This window comes from Petaurus breviceps, unplaced genomic scaffold, assembly GCF_028583685.1.
Source record: "Petaurus breviceps papuanus isolate PSGF00001 unplaced genomic scaffold, PetGlider_PUasm1.0 90845, whole genome shotgun sequence".
Classification (NCBI taxonomy): domain Eukaryota; kingdom Metazoa; phylum Chordata; class Mammalia; order Diprotodontia; family Petauridae; genus Petaurus; species Petaurus breviceps.
Window position 1 is genome coordinate 4,971,906 of NW_027187359.1, and position 24,796 is coordinate 4,996,701.

Consider the following 24,796-nt stretch of genomic DNA (forward strand, 5'->3'; position numbering starts at 1 on the left):
TATTTAGGGGAGGGAAGGGAAGCTAGTTTAGAGGCATGTTGACAAGGAAACCAGCCCTGGGGTCAAAGGCAGCCTGTTTTATGCATCTATTCTTGGACAGACATCAATATAGCCTCTTGTGGCAGTACCAGGCCAGGGTTGGGGGTGGGAGGGCAATTGTGACTCTGGGCCTGTGTTCCCTGGTACCTAAGAGAAACTAAACCATAAGCATTACCTTTGGATGAAGAGAATCACTCCCTACTGGTCCAATCAAATATTACCTCCACTTGGTCACAATTGGGGGTGGAAGGGTGGGGAGAGACACCACATGTCCCAGTACTAGGATACCTGCCCCTGTGCTTTAGTATAATTTTTATGGGTTGTTCCTCCCCTGTGGCATCTGAGAAATAGGTCATGGTAGTGAATTTGCTTTAAGGGAGAGTCTTGGGGTCGAAGCCACTTAGCTTAGAGTTGAGAATCTTGAGGTCTATCTCTGGTGCCATTGCTGATAGAACAACTGAGCAGGTATTTTCCCCAGACCCAAATATGTGTTCTCTGAAGCTATCTCCCTTGGCATGCCACCCACCTCAGTTCAGGGAGGTGGAGGTAGGAGGGGAAAGGAGTTAACTCTAAAGTTATTTTGGCTAGGTTAGTGCCTGTAACATATACTGAACAGGTCTGAGCTGAGGAACCTAAGAGAGTGAATTTTTAACTGATGGGGCTATGTGAGATTGGAGGGTCAGGACACCTGGTTTTTTTAACCAAAGGACAAAACATTTGTGTTATGTAACAATTTAACAAGAATTTATTAGGTGCCTTCTTTGTGTCAGACACTGGAGACTCTGTGTGTGTGTGTGTGTGTGTGTGTGTTTGTGTGTATTTGAATTCCTTGATGCAGTAAACATCTCTCTCTACTGATAGTTAACAATAGTCCTGCAATTCATAGTCTCATAGGTGAGGGCTGGACTGAAAACTGAAGAGATTTGCTCAGGGTCTTACATCCAGAAAGTGTTATAGGTGGTAAAACTGAACAGAGGTCTTCCTGGACTCTGAGGCTTAGGGCAGTCGCATTGTGCTACACTGTCTCTCAGCTGGGTTTACAAACACAAAAAGGAAACAGTCCCTGTTTTCAAAGAGCTTCCATTCTACTGGGCCAAAATACACACAAGTAAATAGGAAATCTACACAAAACAGAGGAAGAAGAAAGCAATAACTGAGGCCAGAAAAGGCCTCTTGAAGTAGATGGTTGTTAATTGAGGGGAGATTCCAAGGGCACGGATGAGAAAGGAGAGCATTCCAAGGATGTTGGGCTGCCTACAGAGGCTCAGAGACTGGAGATGAGAGGGTAGACTGAGGACTAAACCAGGAAGCTGGAATCCTGAAGGCAGTGGGATCACAGATGAGTGGCTTCATTTAGCCCTGTAAATGTCTTCAAATGTTCTAGTTTCCTTCAGTAGCTCCTTAGAAGTCTGTCACCCATAAATTTATCTATGTTTTTTAACCTATTAACATTTTCGGTCTGTATCCTATTGGATTGGGTCAGTGTTGCTAAAATTTTCTACCTGCTGTATAAAATGGTACTTCTTTTTACTTGACCTAAATTTATTTCACTTGATCTTTGTGGCACATCGAGGCTGAACCTCTGGTCTGAGGCACATGGAGACTGTCATTTTCCTAAGATCACATAGTATCAGAGTGGAATGGAATTAAGTATGCAGCACCTGCTATGTGCCAAGCATTATGCCAAGTGCTTTTTACAAAAATTATCTTATTTGATCCTCACAACAACTGTGAGAGTAAGTGCTATTATTATCTCTATTTTATCATTGAAGAAACTGAGGCACACGAATTAAGTGACTTGCCCAGGGTCACACAGCTAGGAAGTGTCTGAGGCCAAATTTGAATTCAGATCTGCCTGCCTCTGGATCCCATGCTATATTTATTAAGCTACCTGGCTGTTTTCTATCAAAGCTAATGTCTCATCCTGGAAGAAATATTTCCTGTAAGCCTATGGTGACTAAAACAGACCAAAAAAGAAGTTGCGAAGCTTGAGCTGGGGTTTAAAACAATGTTGTATAATTGAGAAAACAAAATTTGTGTCAGAAATTACCTCTTTGATTTCTTTCTGTTGAGACATCTGAATTAGAAATCTAACAAATTTAGGAAAGCAGAAGGTGGGCTTAATCTTGGTTTGAATTAGCCATTGGAGGGATGACTTGCTTCTGGTTTCTTCCTGGTTCTAAGGGCTCTTTCCTGAGGCAGCTAAGTGGCATGGTGGATAGAGGGCCAACCTGGAGTCAGGAAGATTCATCTTCCCAAGTTCAAATATATCCTTAGATACTTACTGGCTGTGTGACCCTGGGCAAGTCACTGAACCCTGTTTGCCTGGTTTCCTCATCTGTCAAATGAGCTGGAAAAGGAAATGGCAAACCATTCCAGAATCTTTGCCAAGAAAACCCCCAATGGGGTCATGAAGAGTCACCTCCTCCATGAAGCCTTCCTTGATTCCACCAGCTGGAAGTGATCTTTCTCTTCTTGAATCTCTCACAATACTTTGGATCTCTTCTTTGAAATTATTACCTCCTCATTTGTGTTATGGTTCTAAATATTTCATCTTCTCCATTAAATGTACACTAAAGGTCAGAAATGATGTGATTTCATCTTTGAAAGGTATTGCTGAGGGCCTAGGAATCCACATAGTGCCGAGCAAAGGCTTGCTGAATTGGATTTTTTACTATTATTAACAATAGCTCACCTTTAAATAAAGCTCTACATATATTTTCTTATTTGATTTCCAGATTTTCCATTCCTGATCCGTGAAACAAAAGGGTTGAACTAAGTGACCTTTAAAGTCCTTCTATCTCAGAACTTGTAGGAGTAGACTAACAGGAGCAGAAAGAGCTGTGCCCCTCTCCGCCATGGGGTAAAAGAGAAAGGGCCATCTTCAGAATTTGGGAGGAGGATGGCAAAGATTTTCAGCAGTCGTTGGTGCAGTGAAGAAGGATTTTCTGCAGTATTTGGTGCAGTGAGCATGGAAGATGCTTGGTGGCACCCAGATCAGCACGGGATTGCAAGGCTAGCACCTGGAGATAGAGCTGAGTTTCTGAGTAAGGGAGGGGTTAGTCAGTAGCCTGTGTCCCAATGCAGCAATACTCATCTTGATCAGGCAGAACGGCTGGTGCAATGGTTTGGAAGAGAATCTGGTTGAGAACAGTTCCTCCAATTCTTTCCCCACTGCCCAGCTGGCACAGTGAACCCAACCCCTGGGGCTGCTTTCTCCTAGGGCAGTCTTCGGAACTATACCTCCAGTTTCCCAGTCTCCCCTCCTATTTCTCATTGACACTTGGTGGGAGGGAGGCCGCGCGCGTGCCCGGGCTTTTGAGTGTATTTGGGTGGGTGCGGGTGTTTCCGTGGCTCCTGACCTTGCTAGAGCCTGAACACCCCAGTGGGGAAGAAGACAATTCAAGGGCGATGCCCAGAGCTGGCATCGGGGCACCGAGAATAAACCTCCCTTTCTGGCCCTTTCTACTTGTCAAACTCAGCTTGACGTCTGGAGAATCTGCAGCCGAGAGACCTTAGTGCACCAGCCTTAGAAAAAAGGGAAATCTTGGGGGCTTTGGTTTCCAGGCAAGAGCCTGAGGGTGAGCAAGAAGGGGGTGGGGTGGGAATTGGAGACGACTCCCAGAGGCTGAGCCGGGAGAAGGGGTGGGTCTAGATTAGCATAGCCTCCTCCCTTTCTCCACCTCCTCCTCCAGCCCTTTCCTGAAAGAGGCTGGGAGGGGGGAGTGGGGGGGGGGGGCGGTAGTCTGCTGAATGGCCTCTCGCTTCCCTATTCATTTCTTCTCCCGCTGCCTCTTGCGCTCCTTGGCCGCTGCCGCCGCCATCCCTCGGTTGCTCGGCGAATGAAAGGCAGAGGCTGCGGGAGGCGCTGGTCTAAGAACTGCCCTGCAGACACTGCCGGACCGCCTGGGAGGGAACGAGCCGGAGTCAGAACTGGAAATGTACGGTAAGAACTGGCCAAGCGGAGCCCGAGAGATAGGAGGAGGAAGATCAGCCTCCAGACCCCCAGGTTCAGCACCCCCGACCAGCCCCCAACCCCAACCAGCTAGAGTCTTAGCAAACTTCCAGCAGCCGAGAGCCGCGTGGGGGGAAGTGAATGAATCACTCTTCCCCCCCACTATCTAAGCCCTGAAGGAAATGGGCGAGGGCTCGCTGGCCAGCCTGGAATCCTGTTCGTGTTTGTCGGTGATGCTGTGTAGGGGCGCCCCTAAGGAGCTGGAGACAAAGCTAGCGAAGAGAGGGGGAAGGGGGAAGGTACGGACACTTCGAGGGGCGTCTCTGGGTCCCTCTGTCGTGGGCGCGGTTGCCTATTGTTTGGAGATGCTCTGGGGTGGGCCAGCTAAGGACTCTGTTGGCCCTGACCTCTGAGGGATAGCCACGGCTAGTTCCATTGTCGAGAGCTGGAATTTTCGTATGTAGCAGGTTTCTATGGGGCAGCGTGGCGTGGTGGTTAGACCCTAGACATCGACTTGAATCTAGGGAGGCTAGGCTTCAAATCGCACCTTTGACACTTGGGGTTGACCCGGAATGGTGCAGTGGAAAGAATTTGGTGTTAAAGATTTGGGGTTAAAGGACCTTGGGTGGGAATTCTGACTCTGCTACTTTTGCCGACCTAGGTGACCTTGGCAAGTTACTTAACCTCTCTGGGCTTCAGTTTCCTCAATTGCAAAATAAAGGGGGTTGGAACTAGATGAACTAGAAGGTCCTTTCTATCTCAACTTTAACTGAGCCTCAGTTTCCTTCTCCAAAAAATGGGATTAATAGTGCTTGCCTCAAGGGATGTTAGAAGTAGCAAATAAAGTGATATATGTAAAGCACTTTGGATCAGATGAGAGAATGTCTATAAAGTACTTTGCAAACCTTAAAGCACTATATAAATGCCAGCTATTGTTAGGAAAGCTGAGCAGAGAAGAAATGCCTTGTATAGGTAGTGGTGTGACTGAATTTGCAGCGTCTAGGCTGACTAAAGCAGGGCTGGCAGTTAGTGGAGACTATTATTATCCCTCAGGGAAGAGGGTCATGACTATCTGTCCCTTTCCTTACTGCCTTGGTAACGTAAGACCAGGAAGTGGAAGCTGGGTTCTGGCAGGGGTAATGATACTGAGCTCTGGTGAATTTCCTAGTGCTTGGATCTTATTTTACTGCTGCCTGGGCTTTATTTCATCTCTCCAAGGGTTCAAGACTCCATGTCTTTTCAGATCAGCATGGTGTTGCGGAAGAAGCACTGAATTGAGACGACCTGGGTTCAAATCTCAGTTCTACTATTGTGACCTTGGGCAAGTCATGTCCTATCCCAAGCCTCAGTTTTTTCGTCTGTAAAAATGAAAGGGTTTGAGAACTTTTAAGGTTCTTTCCTAAAATCTATCATCAGCTGGTGAAAATTGGGGGGAGAAGCTGAGGGGAGGACTCGCTTCAAGGCTTGCTTCAGCCTATTGCTTATTTGACCCAGCTTCTAGCCTGAGCTTCCCGAACCCTCCCCGCCCCCACAACTTATGTTCAACAGCTGATTTCACACCTGCCGTTGCTGGGCTTTGTAGCCTACCAGCAGGTCTTCTGGCTTTGCTGGAGATCCTGCTTGTCAAGTAAACAAACCTCTCTGGGTTCCATGATGACAGTGATGCTCCACTAAGTAGAGCATTGGAAGGGGGCAATAGGGTTTTGAGGAAAGAATCCTGGACTAGAGATCAGAAGGATTGAGAAGTTAGAATATCACCTTTGACTTTGATGCACTATATAATCGTGGCAAATCACTTAACCTCTCTGAGCCTCAGTTACCTTATCTGTAAAGTGGGTACAATACACCACCTACTTTGTAGAGCTGTTATGAAGACCAAAATGAGGGATGTCTGTAAATATGTAAAACACTTTTGCAAACCTTAAAGATAGACGTTAATGTTAGCTGCTGTTTTTGTTACTGTTATCCTTCAGAGATCCAGGACAGCCTAAGGACCAGGTTCCTCGAACAAAATGGACATCAGGTATTAGGAAAACCACCCTTTGACTAAGAGCTGCCCTGGGGAGATTGTGATGACTGGTAGCTTAAGATGTGGGAGGTGGAAGAATGGTTATATCATTCATCGTCTTTCTCTGAAAGTAGAAACTGAGCCTAGGGACTGGGTCCTTGGAGAAGAGCAGATTTCTCTTCTAATTGATCTCTAAGGTCTCATTGTCGTTTCTGCTTTCTTTCCCTCTGGGAACTGACTGTGAGTTATAAATTTGGTTGGGGACCTCAGGATCCACAGCAGGGTAATACAGTGGAAAGTGTGCTAGACTAGAATCAGAGGACCTGAGTTCAAATTCTGGCTGTTACTATGTGACCTTGAGGTAATTACTTTGCACCCTTGCACCTCATTTCCCTCATTTGTAAAATGGGGAGGGGGTGTTGAATAAGATTCTGAGATTCCTTTTGGTCCTAACTGTCTGATCTGAGGAACCAGGTGGAATACCCAGGCAGCTCCTGCTGAATTAGAGCTAGAGGTTAAGAGGCGAAACTGTCTTAGTGGGAAGAGAAGAGACTCCACTTAGAAGATAACCTGGTCCCCCCTCCTCCCCAGCTTTAACATGCCTCCCTTCCTTACCTGCATTTCTGAGCTTTGACCGAATCCTAGAAGGTTCCTCTCCATCATTTCCCCCACCTACCCACTCTTTGCTATTTTGGTCTTGGATGACCTAAGCTGGGCTATTTGACCTATGACATACTAGATTTTTCTGAGCTGCTAATCAGTGAAGAGAGAGCCTGAAAGGTGAACAACAGCTGTTGTGTGGTCTAACAAGCCCTATGTTTTCTTTCCACGAGTCTTTTTCTTTTCCCCTCCATCCCCTAGCTGTTCTGCAGAGTAGTCCAAAACTGCAGCTTTTTTGAGGGAGGGCATGTGACTGCAGGACACCTGCAATGGGAAAACAGCCAGGGCAAGGTCCCACTGGAGCAGGATTGGGGGACCTGAATAAAGTCCCATTGTTCAGCCCAGGGAGAGGATAACTGTTCAAGGAGGGGTCAGGACCCAGAGCTCCTGGGTTTCTTTCTGCATCTTTACAGCTTGAAGCAAGACAAGAGATGAGGGTAGAAGAGTAGAGAAGTGGGGGCAACTTAGGAGCCGAGATGTCTGGGTTCTATTTTGGGAGCTGCTACCAAGTGTCTCATCTCCCTGCTATTAGCCTGCTTCCCCAGCTGCAAACAGAAATGATATTTGTACCCAAAGATTATTTTTTAAAAGATAAGGATAAAGAAAAGGCTTGAGAGGGCCATCTTATGGTACTTTTAATGGGGAAGGAGTCAGACTAGCAAAACTCCTGCTTGCACATCCTTTGGGAGGTGAATGTTATATGCATCTTGCTTGAATTTCAGATTTAGAATAGTTTTGTGGAAAAGGTATTAGACTAAGGAACAGAAGATTTGGGGTCTAATAATGACTCCACTGCTAATTAACTGTGTGACCTTAGTTAAATCACTTAACCTACTTTGGCCTCAGTTTCCTCATCTGTAAAAGGAGGGGCTTGGATTAGGTGACCTTTAAGGCCCCCTCTGGTTCTAAATCAAGACTCTTTTTGATTTACAAAATGAAAGAACTGGGGTAAAATAATTTTCAAGGTTCTTTCAGCTCTGAATCATGAGATGGAGTTAATCTTATATCCAAAGAACATTCTTCTAGATTTCTAGTATTTTCCTTTAAAAAATAAAAGTTTCATGTGATAATTTTGGCTCTTGGGAATGTAGTGATTGGCAGAAAGTGGCAGTGGGGGATGGGGAAAGAGTAATGCAGGGCGTGGTAGAAAATAGAATCTTAGAGCTCATAGGAACCTTAGAGATCACCTAGTCTAACCTTATTTTACAGATGAGGACACTGAGGCCCAGAGAAGTTGTGACTTGCCCAAGGTCAGGCGGCTGTCAAAGCCAGGTCTCCTCACTTCCTATTTGCTCTTCTTTGGAGAGTACCTGCTGCCTCTTGGAAGAAGAGAGGTTTGTAGATTTCCATCAGGAATGGCTTATTGAGTCATGAATACACCCTAAGGGGTATTCTTAGCACCAGACAGTGACAATTAATAAAACATTTAATAGAGGCAAAAGTTTTAGGGCATCTTTGCCGCAAGATGATGTGACAGTGACCATGAAAATGATACAGGATCAGCTTCCTCAAGATTCTGACCTTAAATTTGTTTTCTTTTGCACTCTCTCCTTTGGAGTACCTTGGCACTGATTGTCCCCATGCCTAGATTATAGTCCCTCCTTAACTGAAGAGACATCTTCTGCATAAAACTTTTTCTGTCCCCCCCCCCCAGTTGCTTGTACATTCCCCACAAAAATTGTCTTATATTCATTGTGTATATATTCTCTATATACTTGTACATGTGGGCAGCTAGGTGGCACAGTGGATAGAGTGCTGGGCTTGAAGTCAGGAAGATAAGTCTTCCTGAGTTTAAATCTGTCCTCAGACACTTAGTAGCTGTGTGACCCTGGGCAAGTCACTTAACCTTGTCTTCCTCAGTTTCTTCATTTGTCAAATGAGCTAGAGAAGGTAATGGCAAACCACTCTAGTATCTCTGCCAAGAAAACCCCAAATAGAGTCACAGAGTAGAACACAACTGAAAAACAGCATACATATGTGTTGTCTCCCTTGATAGACTGTAAGTCCCTTAAGGGAAGGGACCATTTCAGTTATTTTGCCTTGGTATCCCCAATACCTAAGACAGTGCCTAGCACTGTGGTAGGACCTTCATAAATGCTTGTTTATTGGGAAACTTGGCACATCCATTTACTCTCAGGGCTTTAATGAATACCCCTTTTCATATAACTCTCAAATCCAATAGCTTCAGCCTTGACTTCTCTTTTGTTCTCTAAACTTCTATCTCCTGGTTACTTACCAGTACCTCAAATGCAACATGTTGAAAACCAAACTCATTTTCTTAAACCTGCTCTTCCAGCTGCCTTCACTCTTTCTTTCAATGGCCTCACTACTCACTTGTGTTTGAAAACTTGGTGTTAGCTTTGACTCTTTCCTCCTCCTAACTCCTCATACTATTCAAGTCTTATCAATCATATCTCCACTATATTGCTTTATCTATCCCATCTTCTCTATTCCCATTTCTCCCACCCTGATATTTTCCTTACTTGTTCTCCACCAGGACACTTGCAATAGCCCCATTTCATCCCACCTCCATTCTCTCCTTTTTCCAGCACATTCTTTATCATACTGCCAGATTAATTTTCCTTATGAATAGATCTGGGCATGTCACAGGAACATAGATATAGAGCTAGAAGGGACCTGAGAGGCCTCTGAATCCAAAATCCTTTCATTTTATCAAAGAAGACCATGACCAAGTTTCTTTTCCATACTTTATAGGTATGTGGATTTAGAAAGGACATGAAACCAAGAGAAGGTTGTATACAGTAACAGCAATATTGTTTGAAGAATAACTGTGAACTACTAAGCTATTCTGAGTATTATGAATATTCAAATCAGCCACAAAGGACCTCTGAAGGAAGTCGCTATCCACTTTCAGAGAAAGAACTGATAAATAGAAGTATGCATAGTATGGTTTTACATTTTATACACACACACAAACTCACACACACTATATATATGCATAAAATGGTTTTATGTTTTATACACACACACTATATATATATATGTATAGTATGGTTTTATATATTTATGCATAGTATGGTTTTACATATTTATGTATAGTATGATTTTACATATATAAGCAGAGTATGGTTTTTTATATATGCATAATGTGGTTTCACATACATATATACAGAGTACAGTTTTATATATATTCATAGTATGGTTTTATATATGCATAGTATGGTTTTACATATATGCATAGTATGATTTTACATATATTCATAGTATGGTTTTACATATGTATGCATATACATATGTATACATACACACATATGTCAAATAGTGGCCCTTCTCTACTGTGGGGTGGAAAGGGAGGGAGAGAGACAGCTTAGAACTTAAAATGTAACAAAAAATAAAATTCTGCAAAGAAAAATAAGACATATGATGTCAAAAAATATAGGATATGAGAGACCATCTAGTTCAATTCCTTATTTTATAGTTGAAGAAACTGAGGCCCAGAGAGGTAAAGAAGTGATTTTCCCAAGGTCATTTAAGGAGAAAGTGGCAGAGCTGGGACTTGAATGAAGGTTCTTTGACTTTAAATCCAGGGTTTTTCCCCCACTGCTCAGCAATGTCTCCCAAACATCATTGTCCCATTTCTTTCTTCTAGGCTGGATGGTGCTAGGTTCTGTCTATAGTGCCCGAGGCCTTCCTCTTCACTGCTACCTCCAGCTGACTTCTTATTGTCCATTTAGAGAGAAGTCTCTTAATGTTCTCTCTGCTGTCACTCTGTTGCTGTTGCTGTCCTTGGCTGCTGCATTTGTTCACCCCTCCTTCATTTCTGTTATCTTCTTTTCCATTCTGGATGTCCTAAATCATGGAGATAGCTGAAGTTTCTTTACCTTTTGGTGTATCATTTCTGTTTTGGAAAGGTTTGAGAAGCTGAGATCAGAGAAAATAACTTGTCCTCCATCTTGTTAATTACATTTTACAGATGATGAAAGACAACTCTCATGAAAGTTAAGTGACTGCTTATGTTCAGAGAGTTGGTATGCATTATTGGTGGAATTTGAACCAACCAATCAGGTGAGAGAGTCATAGAATCTGAGAATTGGAAAGGCTCCAATGGCCATCTAGTCCAATCCATACATGAAAAGAATCCTTGCTATAGAATAAACTCAACAAATGGTCATCTGACCTCTACTTGAAAATCTTTAAGGATGGGGAGCCTCCTACTTCCTGAAGCAGCCTGTTTCATTTTTGGACAGCACTAATTGTTCGGAAGTTTTTCCTGATATCAAATCTAAATCTGGCTTCCTCTTTGCAACTTCCACCCATTTCCTGGTTCAGCCCTCTGAGATCAAATGAAAGGAAATCAAATCTGGCTTCCTCTGACTCTAGAGCCTGTGCGCTTTCCATTCCTCTGCTAAAACATTTTCAGTTTCTCCCTGTTGCCCACTGAGCAAAATTTAAAAGTCCTTGTATGGCATTCAAAGTCCTCTGTAATATAGAGCCACCTTCCTTAACCTTTTCAGATCCACCTATTAGTCTTCTCTGTGGACTCTGAGGTCCAGGTAAACTTGACTACATCTGTCACCTGAACTCGACTGTATCTGACAATTTCCATACCTTTGCTCATAGTGTTCCCTTTGATATTTCTCTCACCTCATCTTTTTCCGTTGACTTCTTACCCATTCTTTAAAGCCCAACTCAATTGTTACTTTTTCCATGGAGTCCTCCTTATTTTCCTCTGCTGAGAGCAGTCTTCCTCCATGGACTTTATATAGCTTTATGTCATGTCTCTGATATTCATAACATAGAGTTAGCTGTGATCCCCAAGAGACTGTTAGCTTCATGAGGGCAGGTACCTGTATCTCTCTTAGGGCCTTACCCAGTGCTCTACAGAAAGCTATCTTCAGTTAATAATGCCTGTTGAATTTTTGAAGACCATATTCTTCACAGCATATCACTGATGTCCTTTCATTATTCCATACATACAAAACCCTTAGGGCTAGCAGTGGTACTGAATGGTATGTGTGTGGAGGGGGAGAGACTGGAGAAGAGCAGGAAAATTGAACTGTTCCAGTGTCTGAATCCTGGTGGAATTAGTCAAGAGTGCTAAGAGGATGGGGTGTGAATTGCTGTTTTGGTTCTCCTGCCATCACTTCATAAGTCTTTCAGTATGCTTTTGTATTCACTGCATTTATCACTCTTTATGGTATAATGCGTTCTATCACCTTCATGTGGTGATTTAACTGATTTAGTCATTCCCAATCATTGGGCATATAGGTTGTTTCCAGATTTTTCTTTGCTATTACCAATAGTGCTGCTATGAATATTCTTGAACAAATGGGTCCCATCTTCTTTTTGCTAATATCCCTAAGATAGAAACCTAAAAAATGGGAGTCCTGGATCAAAGGACATGAGCATTTTTGTAACTTATCATGTAATTCCACATTGTTTTCTAAAATAATTGAATCAATTCACAGTTCCACTAGTTATAAATCATGCCTGTTTCCCCACATTTCTGCCAGCCTTGAATTTTGTCCTCTATTACCATATTTTGATAAGATATTTAAATAAATCTTACTTAAACACATTTAAGATATTGATAAGTTTGATAACATATTTTGCTGTTTTGATAAGTGTGAGGTGGTACTTCAAAGCTGTTCTAATTAATGTTTCTTTGTGTTAGTAATGATTTTGAGTACTTTTTTCATATGATTCTGTGTTCCTTTCAAGAACTACCTATTCATATCCTTTGACTATTTGGGAATAGCTTCTATCACAATAGATTTGTGTCATGTCATAGATTCTTGTGGCTTTATGTCATATTTAACTTATTTAAATTTCTACTTGTCCACTTGTCTGAACAACTGGATTATAATCTCTTAGTGGTTAGGGACTTATACTTTTTTGATAGCACCTAGCTCAGTGCATTGCATATAGTAGGCATTCAGTAATGATTTGTTGATTGATTGTTGGTTCAGTAATGATTTGTTGAGTGGGAATTTGCATAATTCCACTTCAAAATTTATTTGAATAAATTTTAAGGAGGGAAGAGGAGACACAAAAGACATTCTGGAAACTCTCTTCCCCATTTCTATTTGTTGAAATTCTTCTCTTTCTTCAAGGCCCTTCTAGATGCCAGCTTGTCCTGACACCTAGGTGAAAGGGATTTCTTCTTCATCAGCTATCTTATAGCACTTTTCTTTGGGCCTAGAAGCTTTTGGGTACAGGGGAAAAAGAGTTAGATGAGGAAAGGTCTGGATTCAAACACCAACTCTGCTATCTGTGGCTTTGGGCATAGCTGTTAACCTCTCAGACCCTGGATTTTCTCTTCTGTAAAATGAAGAATTTGAACTAGATGTGCTCACTGGTTCCTTCTTGTTCAAAATTTATGATCTCTTCTTTGAACATATCTCAGTTGTAAGGGTTATGGGATTTAAAGATCTCCCATGCCCCATGGATGTGCTGACATAGCAGAGCAAGAAAAAAAAAAAAGCCGAGCTAACGGTCCTGCGGTTGGCAGTTGGTGGCAGTTGCCTTTTTTTTTTTTTTTTGAGTTAAGACTCCTGCTGAGGACTGCCAGGGGCTGGAGCTGCTGGGAGCGCTCTTCCAGGACGCTGGGTGGTTGCTGTGAGTGGGGAGAGGAGGACCTTTGCCTGAGGTAGCCTGTTCTGTTTTAAAGGCTTGAGAATGTGGGTGCTTTCTACTTTATCTACCTGTGCCAATATCATAACTACTCTGATGGCTTTCACTTTCTGGTTTTGGGACTCAGTCTTTTGGTATCTTAATAAATTTTCTAGTTTATTTCCCCAAATGGCAAACCTGATGTATTTTGTGATGGATAATTATATCAGCATATTTGTAATCTCTATAGGCATTGTGAATATGGCATTGCTGATACATCAGTCTCCCTTGTTTTATAGTTATCTTCTTTAATTGTACACACACACACACACACACACACACACACACACACTGCTCAATTAAAAACAAAAGTGTTTTGGTAACAGGGTCTATGTTGTAGCTATTTTCACATCCATAGCACCCAACACAAATGTGTTTTTTCACATTATAGGCAATAGGTCACTCTCTTGCTCAGATTCTCTCAGTAGCTCCTTATTGCCCGTGGGATAAAACATAAATTCCTCATCTTGGCAATTATGGTTTTCTGGAAGGGTACTGGGAGCCAGATTGCAAAACTTTATTTCATACTATTCCCTTTCATGAACTCTATGCTACAGCCAAGTTTGACTGCTGGCCACTCCTCAGATCTGATCCTCTTATCTCCCACCTCTTCCCACTTGTACAAAGTAGTTTTCCATGTCTGGAATAGAATCTTCCTTCTTTGTCTCTCAGGAGTCCTTGTCTCTTCCTCTTAGCCTTAGCTCAAGGGCCGTTCCTTTATGAAACCTTCTTCAATCTTCCTCTCTTCCAACTTGTTAGTGCTAGGTCCCTCTGCTATTGGGTGGGTACTTTTTGTGTACATGTTGTTTCTTTCCAGTAGAATGTAAGTTCCTTGAGGGCAGGGGACTATGTAATTCCTTGTATATAATAGTTTGTGCTTGTTTAATTGAATTGACTGAATGGAACAAGCTAAAAATCAAAGCTGCACCAGATGCTCTGCTCCTGCAGAGCTTTGTCATGATCTAATACCTACTATGTACCCGGCACTTTGCTAAGCACTTTCTCATGACAGCCTTGGGAAGGAGGTGCAATTATTATCATCCCCATTTTATAGATGAAGAAAATGTGGCAAACAGAGGCTGTGACTTGCCTAAGGTCATAAAGTTGGTGTCTGAATCTGCATCTGAACTCAGGCCCAAGCTCTATACACTGCACCACCTAGTTGCTCAGATAAACTGATCAAGGATACTCACCATGGAGGTTGCCTCAGCTTTGCCCCTCATACTCCATCAGTACCCTTAGTTCCTTCTGTCTCTCTGATTAGAGGGCTGGAGACTAGAGCAAAAAAACTGTTCTCATAGCCTCCTTTTATAGAAGGCTCAAAATGTCAGCCTTTATCGTCTTTGCTCTTTAGAAGATAATTCCTTGAAAATAAGGACTGTCTTCCCTTTTTCTTATTTGGACCCCAGCCCTCACCATAGTGCCCAACACAAAGTAGGTACTTAATAAATGTTTATTATATGGTGTATGGTATTATAGGGTTACCTGGAGAAAGGAGTAATTAGATCATTGTGTAGGAAAACAGTTTGGCAAGGAAAGATAGGATAACAGTGCAGTGGAATTCATTGGAAAGCTAATCATTCTTTTTTAAAAAATAAAGACAGAAGAAATTTATGTATGTTTGAAGAAGGGAAGGAAGAATTGAAGATGCTGGGGAGATTCTGGAAGAATCGAAGGAGGATATTCTAGATGATTCAGGAAGGATATGTTGAAGATGTAGAAGTGTTAGGCTTGGGGGGAAAGGAGACACCTGTTCTTTGAGACAGAAAGGAAAGAAGAGAAAAAATGGTCTTAGAAATGGATTTACAGCCAGAGGGAACTTTGGATATCAACTAGTCAAAAGCCCTCATTTTACAGTGAGAATAGTCAATCCCAGAGAAGTTAAGTGATCCACCCAAAATCACAAAGCTAGTGGCAGAGCTGGGATTTGAACCCAGGTTCTCTGACTTTCAAATCTAACACATTTTCCACTGAATTACGATGTCCCCTAATGTGGGAAGGAAGATGGGTATCAAGATGATGCAATAGATAGAGTGTAGGGTCTGAAGTCAGGAAGACGAGTTCAAATCCAGCCTCAAACACTTCCTAGCCATGTGACCCTGGACATGTCACTTAACCTTTGTTTGCCTCAGTTTCCTCATATGTAAAATGGGGATAATAATAGCATCTACCATCCTAGAATTGTTGGATCAAACGAGATAATATTTGTAAAGCACTTAGCATAGTTCCCAGTACTACATAAATGTTGGCTATTACTATCATGAGGGAGTGTGTGCTTGATGGTATCAATCTTTTGATTTAAGTAGGGTGAAAGAGTTTGGGAAAACTGGTATTGGAGGCCAATGGACAGTGAAAAAGATTAATAATTACCACTGTAGGGAGTGTGTATGGGAATATACAAGAGACAAATGAAATTATTTCAGAACAGTGATGAGAAGCCAACTGAAATGATATAGCATGAATTTATGATGTGATAAGTCAGCATGGTTATATAGCTTTCTTTTTTCCCCACTAGTGTTGTACAACCTGGATATAGGAACAAAGAAAGCAGAATTGGGAGCAGTTCAGGCTTCTAGGGGAACAGTGGATATAGTGAAAAAATTAAATGATTAAGGATATGTTTATGGTGCTGGTGAGTGCCTTTCTGAAGAGGCTCTGACCATGAAGCCTCTAGTGGTAGGAAGTTGCATGTAACCAAAAAGAAGGAATGATTATAAAGCCTGGGGGTGGTGAGGCAATTCTGTGGGAGAGTTTCAAGGGAAGGAGAATGAAAGAAGAAGGGACACTCCAGCTTAAAGTTGAAGCAAATGTATGATGTGACAATTGTAAAGATTTAGAAAAAAGGGGAATTTGCTGATGGTGGTATGATAGCAGATTTGAGCCGAGAGTGGGCCTAGAGGCCATCTAGTCCAACCTCTTCATTTTATAAATGAGAATACTAAGGCACCAAGGTAAAGTGACTTACCAAGGGTCACACAGGTAATAAGTAGTAGGGTTCAGATTTGAACCCAGGTCCTTTGATTCCAAATTTAACTCTTTTCCCTCTGAACCATACTACAGTACTCCACAGCTGGGCACAGGGGAAGGCTGGAATAAGTGGGGAACAAAGAAAAATATCCTAAGATGTGGCAAGGATAGGCTTACTAAGGCATCCATGCTTAGAATGTGTGTCTGGTTTGGATAATAAAATGCAGGAAAGTAAGCTTCTTGAGAGCACAGTCACTTTCCTTTTTGTCTTTGTAACCCCAATGCCTGCCATATAACAGACAATTAATTACCACAATGCATAGCATTTAACAGGGGCTGATTAGTTCAGTATCTGGCATATACTGAAAATTTAATAAATGCTTGTTGTTGACTGACCAGCACAAATGTTTTTCGAGTTAAATTGGATTCATTTGGGTGTCTTGGGAAATATGCTTGGGTTGGGCCCAAGGGTAAATTGGCCTTCACAGAGAATTTCTAGTGGAGATGAGATGACTTGAGCAAGCTTCAATGCTGGGTTAGATATAATTAAACATAAATATTGGTAACCTTCATAAAACCTTTTTTTAAAGTGCCCCACAGCTCCCGAAGAACCTACATGAAAGCTTCCATCTATCTCAGTTGCCTTGAAACCTGTTTTTCCTTAAGCACCAGCATTAAAAATAAATAAAAACTTTCATATTTGATTTTAGTGTTCGTTTTGCTTAACATAGCAACTAGCATAGCAACAGTGTTGCTTTCTACTAGTTTTCATTGCAAATGCACAGTATTTCAGGTGCTTTGTGGGTTAAATTGACTGTTGTGAGTTAGCCTAGAAGCACAGCCACCATTTATAACATCTTAGCTGCTAGAAGATGCATTCTGTGTTCCAAACAACTAATTGAATTGGAGTATAGCTCTATTCAAACCCTGCTTGTATTTGTTTAAATGTTTTAAAGTGCTCAGAAAGAAAATGATCTAGCCCTTTTAAATAACAAGAAGAAAATATGGAAATGAGAATGGCAAATGGATAATCTATTAATATTGGAGGTAAATTGGAAATATATGTGGGTTTATGACTTCAAAGGACAGGGAGCTGAGTAAGGGAAGAAAAGTAAGGTAGAAAATAATCTCCTAATTGCAAAAGACCCTAAATTGGTTTCATCAAGTCCTGGGGAGTCAGTCTGTGGCATGGTTCCTCTCCTCTCTTTTGTCTTTGCCTTGAGTAGAAAAAATAACGAAATCAGAAAAGGTCGTTACCCAGATGCATGCATGGCAAGGGTAGGATAGGGTGAGGGACACTAAGCTCCAGCTAAAAGAATAAGATATATATGAAAAAAGTCTTCTGTAAGAAGTCTTGAGGGAAGTTGGGTGGTATAATGGATATAGCACTGGCCTTGGAATCAGGAAGACTCATCTTCCTAAGCTCAAATCTGGCATCACTTACTGGCTGTGTGCCTCTGAGCAAGTCACTTAATCCTGTTTGCCTCAGTTTCCTCATCTGAAAAACGAGCAGGAGAAGGAAATGGCAAACTACTCCATTATCTTTGCCAAGAAAACCCCAAATGGGGTCATGAAGAGTCAGATATGACTGAAATGATTGAGCAACAACGAGCCTTGACATCAAGCAGCTCTAAAGCCTTCAGGTACTAGTCCTAGAGCTGTAACTATATGCAGCCTAAAAGACTTTTGTCACTAAGAAGAGACAGTGAATTAAAGAGGTTTTTTTATGCTTTTGCCTAAGAGATAAAAACTTGTCAGATTATAGTATAATTGATAATAATCGAAAATTTGTAATATGATGTTTGTCTATATCCAGATATTTATAGTTCTTTAAATTTTGTTCCAAGCTAGATTAGTTGTTATCCTCTGTTGATTTAATAAAGAGTTGCATGTTAATAAGAATACTGACAGGGTAGGACACTTATTCAGCAGAGAAGCATCTCCAATGACTGGGAGGAGGAAAGGACTCAACCATGCCATGCTAGTTAAAGGATCTGGGAATGTTTAACCTAGAAAAGACTGGTGGCATTGGGCGAGGGAGAGATATAGGATCCTTCTTCACATACAAAGGGCTGTCATTTGGAAAAGAGATTAAACTTTTTTCTTCTTAGTCCTTCAGGTCAGAACTTGGAGTAATGGGTATAAATCGTAAAGAGGAAGAACTCAACTCATTGTGAGGAAATCTTCCTACTATTAGACCAGTCCAAAAGCAGAATGGATTGCCTTGAGGGGAATCAAGTTACCAAGTCTTCAAATGGTTTTGTTGTTCAGTCATTTTCAGTCTGACTCTCTGTGACTCCATTTGGGGTTTTCTTGACAAAGATACTGGATTGGCTTGCCATTTCCTTCTCCAACGCATTTTATAGATGAAGAAACTGAGGCAGACAGGGTTAAGTGATTTGCCCAGGGTCACACAGCTAATACGTGTCTGAGACCAGATTTCAACTTATGGTAGGAAGAGGAGTCTTCCTGATTCCAGGATGGCACTCTGTGCACTATGGCTCCACCTGGCTGCCCCTTCAAATGTTACCTAGATGATTATAGAGCATAGCTAGAAGACTTTAGGGCATCTTAGTCTAATCCCTTCCTTTTACTGATGACAAAACTAAGACCTAAGTAATAGTGTCACACAAGTAATAAGTGGAAGAAGAGGAGTTTGGACCCAGGTCTTCTAACTCAGGGTAGCTAGCTGGTGCAATGGATAGAGTACTGGGCTTGGAGTCTGGAAGACTCATCTTTCTGAGTTAAAATTTAGCATCACTTATTTGCTGTGTGACCCTGGGCAAGTCACTTAACCCTATTTGCCTCAGTTTCCTCACCTGTAAAATGATCTGCAGAAGGAAATGGCAGACTGTTCCAGTATCTCTTCTAAGAAAACCCCAAATGGGATAACAAAGAGTCAGACATGACTGAAAATGCCTGAACAGCAACGACTTCTAATACAAGAGCCAATGTTCTGTCCACTATCCCACCTACTTGTTGTATCTTTTATTGAGGGGATTCCTGTTTAGGTATGGAGTCTGAGGTCATTTCCAACTCTGAGATTCCAACTTTGTGTGAACAGTTTTTGTGTTTTAAAAGGCTTATTGGGTGGAAATGCATGCAATTTTCTCCCCTCAACTCCCTCTCTTCCCCAGTTACCTGAGAAGCCCAGTGTAGAAAGGCACTACTTTTCACATAATGGCAACCACTTCAGTTGCAGACATGGTGCCTAAAAGGATCAAAACAAGTTTTTAAGGTTTGTCCCTGTGAGCCAAGTCTATCCAGTAATAATAATTCATCTTCTAGTGGAAGCCTTTACAGATCCCTATACATGGGGTGCTCTCTTCCTCCTCAAACTGTCTTGAACTCAACCATTTACATACGCCACCTTCCCAGTAGGAGATAACCTTCTTGAAGGGCAGGGAATGTGGTTCGTTTTAGTCATTGTACACCTCTATAAGGCCTGTACAGAGCCGGCATTCATTTAGTAAATGCTTATTGAATTCAATTGACATTTGTATGGTGATTGACATTCTCTTGATCAAACTTTACAAAGCCTGATGCAATGCAACCATTATCTTTGTACCCATTTTAGAGCTAGGTGGTGCAGAGCCTGACTTCAGATCCAGTCTTGGACACTAGCTGTGTGACCTTGGGCAGTTCACTTAAGTTCTCTCAGCCTCAGTTACCTCATTTGTAAAAAGAGAAGCACTTCCTCCCAGGGTTGTTGTGAGATAAAATGTGATATTTGTAAAATGTACAAACTTTAAAGCACTATAAATGTAAATGCTAGCTATCATTATTATTGTTATTACCACCACCGCCGCTGCCGCCACCGCCGCCGCCACCACATCTGGAGAAATGAAGCTTAGATGCTTGTCCCACTACTCAGTTATATTCTTAGCCTAATAAATTTGGAGCTGGAAGGAATATCTGAAGCTCTCTGGTCTAACCCTCTCATTTCATAGATGAAGAAATTGGAGGTCAGAGAAGTTTAATGACTTGCCATAGGTCTCACTAGTAGTACGCACTCCCACAGAGTCAGGATTTGAACCTAGGACCTCTGACTCCAGATCCAGTGCCCTTTCACTCTCCCTAGCTGTTGAGATACAGCGAGATCCTCCTAACTGCATTATTGTTGTTGATATCTACTGCTGGAAGTAGTACGTAAATTCCTGTCCCTCTGGGTGATTTAATCGCAGCTAATAAATACAACTTTGAATAACGCAGTCCATTACACTTGAAGGACTCACTGCACTTCATAGATCTTCTCTCAGTAATTCTTTTACCAATCCTGGAAGTGAGGGAGAGGATAGGAATGACAGCTCTCATTTGTATACTCCATCGAGGTTTACAGAGTCCTTTCCTTATAGCAGCCTTGTGGAGTAGAAGGATGTATTTATTATTCTTTTCCATTTTTACTTGGAGACTGAGGCTTGGGTTAAGATCATGGTTGTACAGCTAGTGTCAGAGTGAGGATGAATGAAGGAATTGGTGAAAATGCATTTAATGAAGAATTTACTTTGGGCCAGATACTGTACTTATCCACACAGGGTATACAGATAAAAAAATCGAACCATTCCTGCTCTCAAGAAGTTTGCGTTTTAATTGGAGGAGATATGTAAAGGAGGATTTGGTTGTAGGATGGAAAAGTCCAGTGGTCCATAAGGTTCAGCAGCTGTGCAGATGGTAAGGCCTTCTGGTTCAGAGGGCTCAATTACAGGGAGGGCAGATGGCAAAGCCCAGAGATCTGAGGGCAAAATGGTGGATCAGGTGGTAAGGTGTACTTTCTTTACAATGGCAGGCATGTCCCTTACACAGGGATGACATATAATTGAGAGCAAAACTGGGTGGTGGTATTGTAGCTATCGAGTTCTGAGCTGAAGAAAAGCCTTTTTCCTTCCATCTATTTGAATTCCACTTATTTAGCTCTTTTTCCTACATTATACGGTTCACATCATGGCAGAAAAAGCTAGATTATGTTTCAGAGAGGGGAGATGTAAGAATGTCTCTGAGGCCTCACAGCAAGTTGACCGTGAAACTTGGACTCCATCTAGATTTCTGGTCTGTTTTTCCAAGTCGTGGCCTCATTGCCCTTCCCACTATCTACGTCATATTTACCTTCTTTTTCATCATATTCTGTCATTGTTGCATTGAATTATTTGCCTCTCACTCAGACTCTGTGCTATAGTAGATAGGCTACTGACCTTGATGTTAGGAAGACTTGGGTTCAAGTCCTGCCTCGACACATACTAGTTGTATGACCATGGGCAAGTCAGTTAACTTTTCAGTGCCCTAGTCACCTAAGACTCTGAGCATCTATAGATGAATCAGAGATCCGCATTGGTGAAGGGAGCTTCCCCCTACCTAAATGTAATCATAAGTCTGAACAACAACCAAAAAATTAGTCTGAATTTAGGCCATACCCCTAAAATCAGATTTCTTTGTAAGGAAAAAGAATATGAATATATCCTGAAAAAAAAATACTAATTATAGACCACCATCAGGTTTTCTATGTTGGGGGGGAAAGGGGGAAGGAATGAAGTCTATATTTGGACCAATATGAGAGTATTCCCAGTTCTTCTTTCCTTTGCCAATCTATTCTGACATTTCTACACTGTTGAGAGCTGTTTTTTTGTTGCTTTCTCAAATGAGTCATGAGCAAAGATATACATGCATCTGAATGCTTTGGCACCACCCCAGACTGAGGCATAGTCATTCTGTGCAGCTGACCCAAAGGTGGGACGAGGTGCCACATAGACTGCCTGATTACTTTCCTCTTTGCTCAGCCGACTTACATCCTGTTAATTCTTCAAAGTTCAGCTCCTGTCTCACCTCCTGTCTGAAGCTTTCCTCTACTACACCAGTCCTTTTGAATTTTCCTCAGCTCAGAACTTGATAGCCACAATACCACCCAGTTTGGTCTTCAACTATATGCTATTCCTGTGTATGAGGCATGCTTGCCATAGGAAAGAAAGAACCAGGCATCAGGAGATGCAAGTTAGATGTACCAGCTGTGCTGCTAGCGCACTTTGTGACTCTGGGCACAGTTCTGCCCCTCTCTGTACCTTAGTCTCTTCATCCTGAAAAATGTGAAGGGATTGAACTAGATCAAGGATTCTTAACCTTTTTCTGTGACATGGACCACTTCAGCAGCTTTGTCTCTAAATCTCAAATGAATGTTCTTAATGTTCTTAAACGTTCTTAAATGCATAAAGTAAATGATAATTGATTATGAAGGAAAACAATATTGAAATACAGTTGTCAATACATATATTAAAATTCATAAATTGCAAGCTAAGAATTCTTGGGTTAGGTGATCTCTGGGGGTACTTTCCAGCTCTGAATTCTATGATAGCATAAGCTTTCAGTAAAAATCAATTTAAATTTAATGACATCTACTAAATGTCTGCTATAATATGTATCATAAGATAAATGCACTAATCAAGTACTACATAAAGTGTAAGTGGTGAATGGGGAACTATGGAAGGCTTTCTGGGAATAGATCGCATGAGAGATCAAGCCCACATCACCTTTCTATACAACAACCATAATGATGGTCCCAAAGCATGGGTGGAATTTGAACGTAGGTCCTTTGATCTCAAGGCCATGTTGCTTCTCTAAAGTAGAGATTACTTAAATTGTTTTTAATAATTAGTTTTATTACTAATGCCTTTTGTTTTTCACATCACATTCATTTCTGGAAATACCCTAACCCCTCCAAACTGAACTCTCCATCACAACCAAGAAAAATAACACAGTAAAAACACCTGCTATGGTAACCAAATTTGACAGAATTCTGTCCTAAAAGACTTCCAACACTCTGCTAGGAGGAGTAAAATATGTTTTGTTATCCGTTCTTTGGGGTGATTCCCAGATCTGTACATCCAACTTGAGTCTCTCTGCTAAGCCTAAGTCCTCATGTCCAACTGCCTCTTAGATGTGGTAAATTGGATGTCCTGTAGGTATCTCAAATTTACCATGTCCAAAGTGAAACTTAATATCTTTTCCCCAAAACCTCTCTTCTGAATTTATTTATCATTGTTGAGGGCACTGCCATCCTCACAGTCACCCAGGCTTGCAACCTTAACTCCTCACTCACGTATCCCACGTGTCCAGTTTATTGCCAGATTTTGTAATTTCTGCCTGCCCAACATCAAGAATATAAGTCCCTTTCTCTCCATTCTAACAGCCCCAGCTCTAATTCATAGGTAGCTAGATGGTGCAGTGGATAGAGCACAGAAGTTCGGTTGTTTTTGTTCATTCTTTTTAGTCACGTCCAACTCTGTGACCCCATTTGGGGTTTTCTTTGCAAAGATCCTGGAGTGATTTACCATTTCCTTCTTCAGTTCATTTTATAGATGAGGAAACTGAGGCAAACAGGGTTAAGTGACTTGCCCCGGGTTATACAGATATTAAGTATATGAGCTCAGGCCTGACACTCTAACCATCGTACTACCCTGCTTAGCTTATAGTAAGTGCTTAATAAATGCTAGTTGATTGATTGTTGATTTACTGGGACCATACTACTGGTTTTTCTATGCTCAAAGTTCAATTTTTGTTTAGTAATTTTTTCATTTACATGAAAATTTTTTTTTGCCTTTCCCCCTGCCTCCAAATTAATGATAATCAAGGGAGACATCATGAAAAAGGTGGCCCCTGAAGTAGTGGCCTTGAAGTAGAAGGACTAAGTGGCACAGTATAGTAGAAAGAGCATAGAATCTGTGTTGTAGTCCCAGTTGTGCTACATACTAAAGGTATGACATTGGACAAGTCATTTAACTTCTTTAGGTCCATGTCTCCTGGTATTTAAGAGAAGGGAGTTTACTCAGTAATTTCTAAAGTCTTTCTAGCTTTAAATTGGTATTCCTATGAATGAATGAATGAATGAATGAATGGACAAGCATTTTTTAAAAATTATTTTTAACATTCATTTTTTACGTTTTGTGTTCCAAATTCTCTCCCCTCCAGGCACACCTGCACCCACCAAGAGAGCAAGCAATATGATATTAATTATATATATGAAGCCATGCAAAACATATTTCCATATTAGCTAAGTCGGGGGGAAAGCAAGAAAAATAAAGTGGGGGAAAAGATATGCCTCAATCTATACTCAGAGTTTATCAGTTCTCTCTGGAGGTGAATAACATTTTTCATTATGGGTCTTTTGGAAATACATTGGATAATTGTATTGATTAGAATAGCTAAGTCTTACGCAATTGATCTTTCTTATAATATTGCTGTTATTGTGTACAATGTTCTTCTGGTTCTGCTCACTTCACTCTGCATCGTGTAAGTCTTCCCAGGTTTATCTGAAAGCATCCCACTTGTGCTTATAGCACAATAGTATTCCATAACAATCACATGCCACAAATTGTTCAACTATTCCCCAGTTGATGAATATCTCCTCAATGTTCAATTCGTTACCACCAGAAAAAGAGCTGCTATAAATATTTTTGTACATATGAATCCTTCTCCTTTTGTTTTGATCACTTTGGAATACAGACCTAGTAGTCATATTGCTTGGTCAAAGTTGTATGCACAGTTTTATA

At 41.4% G+C, this 24,796-nt stretch overlaps 1 protein-coding gene across 1 annotated transcript in view; it reads left to right on the forward strand.

Annotated features, from left to right (window-relative positions):
* The first annotated feature begins 3,773 nt into the window (after window positions 1-3,773).
* Window positions 3,774-24,796, forward strand: part of EFR3B (EFR3 homolog B) — a 128,567-nt gene continuing 107,544 nt past the window's right edge. The window contains exon 1 of the mRNA XM_069071990.1: window positions 3,774-3,985. Coding sequence (XP_068928091.1) covers window positions 3,979-3,985 — 7 coding nt within the window. The 5' untranslated portion in view covers window positions 3,774-3,978. The remainder of the gene's footprint in view (window positions 3,986-24,796) is intronic.